This window comes from Brassica rapa, chromosome A10, assembly GCF_000309985.2.
Source record: "Brassica rapa cultivar Chiifu-401-42 chromosome A10, CAAS_Brap_v3.01, whole genome shotgun sequence".
NCBI lineage: Eukaryota > Viridiplantae > Streptophyta > Magnoliopsida > Brassicales > Brassicaceae > Brassica > Brassica rapa.
In genome coordinates this window covers 5,424,672-5,430,671 of record NC_024804.2, presented here as the reverse complement: position 1 = coordinate 5,430,671, position 6,000 = coordinate 5,424,672, and the positions used below count along the sequence as shown (strand labels likewise).

Sequence of the window (6,000 nt, the reverse complement as noted above, 5' to 3'; positions counted from 1 at the left end):
AAGTTAATGACCTATATAAAAGTTTAAAACCTAATAAAATATGACAAATAAGAATTTTAATATAACATATAAATTTAAATATTATTAAATAAAAATTCATTACGGACATTGTTTTTAATTAATAAATTAGTGATTCAGCTAAAAATTATTAATAAATCAATGACAAAGCTAAAATTTAATAAAAACATGACAAATAAGCAAAATTGACTAAAATCATGGAAAACATGATAAATAAGCAAAATTGACTAAAATCATGGAAAATATGACAAATAAACAAAATCAAAATAATTATATATCTAATTACATATATTATAGTTATATTATTTAAATGAATAAATTATGGACTAAATTAAAAACTATTAATAAATTAATGATTCAGCTTAAATCTAATTAAAATATGACAAATAAGCAAAATTATCTAAAATTATGGAAATTATGACAAATAAGCTAAATTACTTCATAAATAATAATATAAATAGATAGATAGATTGGTTTTTATCAACTCAAAAAAAACTAATACCCCAAAAATCTGACCAGTATCTAAACCCGAATGCCCGTGTCTATTTTCTTGGTATTAATTAAAAACGAGCAACCTATGGACAGAGTGAATTAACAGGAAAAAAAAGGAAGCAAATAATTCAACTCGTGAAACGGGTCCAAAAGACGAAATTGAAAAACAATCTGATTAAAGTTGTCGAGTTTATTTGCCCTAAAAACAATTGAAATCGAAAAGAGAAGCCTTTAATTCGCTTCTGTCATTCCATTCCATTCTACCATTATGATTATACCATTCGGGGACTTGTAGTCATTGACTCGAATTGGGTTTTCTCATCCTTATATTTTGCGGTCTCAGATTCTTCTCCTGTCCGCAATCTTAAGATCCGGTGGTGGTATTCTCAATGGCGAATCATCAAGACGACGAGGATTTGGAATTGGCTCTTAAGATGAGTATGCAGTACAATCCCCCAGAGGCCAAACGGAGCAAACCCATTGAAGAAACTGGATCCGGATCTGGTGAATCGCCGGAGGCCAAAACACGGCGGTTGCAGAGGGAGATCATGGCTGCTGCGGCTGAGAAACGAATGCTGTCGTTGCCTAAGACCCCTCCTAAGCCCAGAGCTCTGGCTTCGCCAATTACGGTTGCTGATAGCTGTAAAGGGATTGGATCCGGTGGTGGTTTGGAGTTATCGCCGGAAGAGTCTAATCAACTGTTCACAATGGTGTTTGGGAATGAGGTTTCCAAAAGCATACTTGCACAGTGGACTAATCAAGGCATAAGGTATCAAGGATTGATTCCAAATTTTATCTGCTTTTGGAAAACGTTTTGCTGTGATTGTCCGATTATTAATCTATCGGTAGAAAACTTGGAACACACTTTAAATGCATGAGTACACTGCTTGTGATTGTATCTATTTGAACTCTTATTTCAGAAATCATTTGCATAGCCTCCAACAATGTTGGGTTAATCTTCTCGTATTTTGTTTGAGTCAGGCATGTCATATATCTTCAGTCGAAATTTCCATTTGCATATATCTCGCTTTTATTGGTCATTAAAGTGTTTCTGTTATAGGTTTAGCCCTGATCCTGAAACTACTATAGGGTTAGTGCAGCATGAAGGTGGGCCCTGCGGTGTTTTAGCAGCATTACAGGTAACAACTCTCTTGTTTTTTTTATTTGTTGTCTGAACCATGTGAACGTTCTTACAGTGGAAGTTGACTGCTCCATTTTTCTTTGTAGGCATTTGTTCTTAAATACCTTCTTTACTTTCCGGATGACATAGGAAAAGATTCCCCGAGTTTGGGTGTCAAAACATCTAAAAACCCTTATGTCGCATCACACTCTTTCTCTTCTATACCAGAAGAAGCAAAAACAAGGTGATTTTTTTCTCTCAAGAGTGTTTGTTATTCAAGTCCGAATTTTCGTTATCATGATCTCACCATCTGTCATTGTATTTTTTTTTCCTGATTTTGCAGGGCCCTTGTTAGAAGCATGTGTGAGATTCTATTTATGTGTGGAAACAATAACCGTGCTGTAGTAGCGAGTTTCCTTAATTCTGAGGATCTCAATACTAATCAGAAAGATGAGGTAAGTTTCTTTTCCATATTTGGTGCAAGTTATTATTACTTTTGATTCACTGGTTATGTTGCGTCCCTAATTTACTGTTGCAGGTAATGGCTGCTGGGCTCCCCATTGAGTCTGCTTCAGATTTGCAGAAGATCTTAAGATTTGAGACATTCACAACTCAGTCCAGTGCCCTTAGTAAGATAGAAGGCACAATAACTGCTTTCCAGAGTCGCGTGGGTGCTTTGTTATTCCTTATTTCAGCTTTACTCTCCCGTGGACTGGTATTGACGCAACCTTGATCCTTATTACTTTAAAAAGAAACGATAATATGAATGACAGATTAGGGAATTGAATTGACATTCATTCACGCGATAGCTTTCAGTTTTTCTAACAACTTGGGATCATTTGGTCATTGTGGACCTTACTATTGGCGTTATAGCCAGAAATAGAATTTATAGAGAAAATCTCATCTGATAGGCAAGCTAGTCCTACTGTGTTACGACCACATCAGCATTTAGAAGTTTTGGTTTAGGTTTCTAGACTATTCTTTGATTCGGATGTGAATCAGAATATCAAGTTGCAGACTGGATCATTGTGCTAGATTTTTCATTTCCATAATTTAGGTCAGCTAGTGTTGTAGCCGTATATAATTTTTTTTTTCCATAAACAGGATACTGTTCAAAACGACAGGGACGATCCAAACCTCCCCCTAGTAACTGCACCATTTGGACATGCCTCCCAGGTAACACATTTGTGAATCCACTTTGATCTGTAACTTGTCCTTTTACTCTCTTTTGGTCCTTGAGTATTACTACTGATTTTTTTTTCTCTTTGCCCCTTTTTTTTATTAGGAAATCGTAAACCTGCTATTGTGTGGTGAAGCGGTTCCTAATGTGTTTGATGGAAGGATGGATTTTGGAGGCGGCATGTTTTTGAAAGGCATATCGAAGAATGTTGAGGTGGGCTTCCTGACGTTGCTTGAGTCTCTCAATTTCTGCAAAGTCGGTCAGAACCTCAAATCTCCCAAATGGCCTATATGGGTCGTTGGCAGCGAGTCACATTACACCGTCCTGTTTGCACTCGATCCAGCTGTCCAGGAAGAAAACGAACTTGAGCTGAGAGAATGTCAGATAAGAAGAGCTTTTGATGCAAGAGACCAGAGCGGAGGAGGAGGTTTCATCAGCGTGGAGGCCTTTCACCAAGTTGTTCAGGAAACAAACATTAGACTGCCAACTGAGAAGATGAATGAGATCTGCGCCATGGGGTTCATTGTGTGGAGCGAGTTATGGCAAGTGATCTTGGAGCTGGACAGAGACTTGGGAGGGATCAAAGATTCATCAGGAATGATGGGAAAGAAAGTGTTTGATGTTTATCACTTCAATGGGATTGCTAAATCAGATATAAACGGTGGTGTTCAAGCTATGGCTGTGGAAGGTGGGACGGTTCCTATGCAAAGGCCAAGGCTCACAAAACTAAACGTCTCTGTTCCTCCTAAATGGACACCAGAAGAGTACATGACATGTGCAGCGTCCAGCAGCTCTGACAAAGACTCAGAAGTGAACCAGCCTAAGCCGGCACAGCATGCACCATTGGTCGATTGTATCAGAACTCGGTGGTCACGAGCCACTTGTAGCTGGGCTGGAGATCCTCCAAGTATAGTCTGAAGACTGTTATATTATGGGGAAAAGGGGACATCGCTTATTTGATTTGGCGGTTTAGACGCGTTTGAACTTTCTGCGTTGTCCGTTTTTCTTTTTGTTGTATTATTATAGAACTTTTGTTATTTGTTGAGACTGAACATTATTTGGGACAAATGAATATGTTCAACTGATGCATATAATTTTCTTTTAAACCAATTGAAAAATTCTATTAAACAGGTTCATAGGTTTGTTGATGTAGATTTTTTTTTTTGGACAACTGTTGTTGATGTAGATTACAAGCTTCTTTCTAGCTTTTTTGCCAGAGCTATACTCTGATGTAATAAGATGGTTCGATCAAGAAGGGTTTGTGGCGAACATCTCAAGACTGCTTGACGAGCTGGGTTTGTGTCCTCACCGTTTCTCCTTACTATCGTTTGTTACTTTCTCTACGAATATTATAAGCTAGCTTGAAATCTATACGGCTATAAAGTCTATAATCATATAAATTATATATATATATATATTAATATTCGATAAGTTAATAAATTTCATTTGAATTGGATTAGTATTAAATATGTCATAATTTAACAAAATAATAAGGTAATAAATTTTTAAAAATCTTATGCAAAATATATAATTCCATTATAAACATAGATGAATAACTAATACCACTATATAGAAGAATTGAGAGAATTTTGAAACTGTCTATGTCACTTTGTCGATCAATGAAAGGCTGGAAACATTTGTTTAGGTACGTCACAATCTTTTTGAATAGTGAAGATTGAAATTGGACATTTCGTGTGGGTCTTAAAATTTTGCTTTAGCCTTATATTAAACACAATACGCCTAATCCTATGTTTCCTTGGAAGCGTCGCCGACCTTCTTCTTTTCCACTTTGCCTCCACTGATTTTTTTCTTTGTAATCACTGTTACTGTAACGGCCCGATCTCCCGGCGTCCCACCGGAGTTATCGAAATAGCGTTATGGATACGTGTCTACTCATTTAGACAACCCTACGTGTCCTGTTACTGGTCCCAAGAGTCGACGGACGCATAACCTTCTTTGAAATACCGTCACACCCACATCCATATACTTCTACTTACAGTCCTGCGCACAGGGAAATGAAAATGGAGGAATGAGCAACAAGTTACTCAGTGAAGTGACTCTAGACCAGTCTGTCCGCATGACACTCTATACTACTCTATGCGGGAACTAGGATTGACTAGCCACTACAATCAGTTAATGCATCTTAACATTTCATATCATCATCATTATTTCCAAACATTCAACTCCATACATTTCTAGCAACCTAGTGATCAATCAATACAATGATCTCACTCATTGCAACCCACACGTCAAACCTTAGACTTAACCGACTCATCATACCAGACCGACTCAATCCTATGACACCTTTAACATCCCGTTAACCGACCATGAACTAATAACTCTACAATGCACGTTTTTATATCCCGCCTCTCGCGGTTGGCACATCTTTTCTTTTCACTGTGGGTAGCTCCCGCTAGGCTTCTACCCCATATACTTGTGGATTCGCCACATCTCCTATGGGTGCTTCCATATTCTTGTGGATTCACCACAGCTCCTATGGATACCAAGCGTAGAACTACTACCACACATACTTTCCTTAGACTATATATGATTTCCCAACCCATGCTTAACCTTAACATTATTCTCTTATACATTCACTTATCCTTTCACATCCTTATCCTTATCCACTTTCACTTATCCCTTCTCTTTCTTATTCACTTTCCTTTTTCACTTAGACTTGTACTTGAACTCATTCACTAGACGCCACCCGTTATCGGTGTCACACACAATACTCATCCCACTCATGTTTCACTTACAATATCAATAGCAATCAGTAGTCATCTATCATCTTAGCATTCATTCTTTCTAGCATCCTAGGTTTAATCACAAACCACTCATGGGACTACACATCCAAACATACAAGCATCAATTACTAATCATTCATCACCACAACAACACAAAACAGTTCATTAAGTCCCATTTAACAGTATGAGGGTTCTTATGCATCATGATCCATTCATCTATCAACCTAGTAATAACCATGTTCTATCATCCTAGCTCTCAAACAGAGTCTAATCAAACCTAACTCCAACATAAAAGAGTATACAGAACATGAAAACAAGATGGGTTCAAGACACTCCACCTTAGACTAGATCTGGATCTAGAAACAAGAGACAAGGGAGAGGAGATCTGAACAGATCTGGAACAAGAAAACAAGAGAGCGGCGAGATCTGACCACCACCGCCAATCG

The 6,000-nt window shown here is 37.7% G+C and overlaps 1 protein-coding gene across 1 annotated transcript; it reads left to right on the top strand.

The window, feature by feature from the left end:
- The first annotated feature begins 603 nt into the window (after positions 1-603).
- LOC103847704 (ubiquitin carboxyl-terminal hydrolase MINDY-3) lies at positions 604-3,944 on the top strand. Its single transcript, XM_009124785.3, has 7 exons — positions 604-1,279; positions 1,571-1,649; positions 1,738-1,874; positions 1,974-2,085; positions 2,169-2,345; positions 2,735-2,806; positions 2,916-3,944. The coding sequence occupies exons 1-7, from the start codon at positions 900-902 to the stop codon at positions 3,726-3,728; spliced, it is 1,770 nt and encodes a 589-aa protein (XP_009123033.1). The 5' UTR covers positions 604-899; the 3' UTR covers positions 3,729-3,944.
- Positions 3,945-6,000: the final 2,056 nt, after the last annotated feature.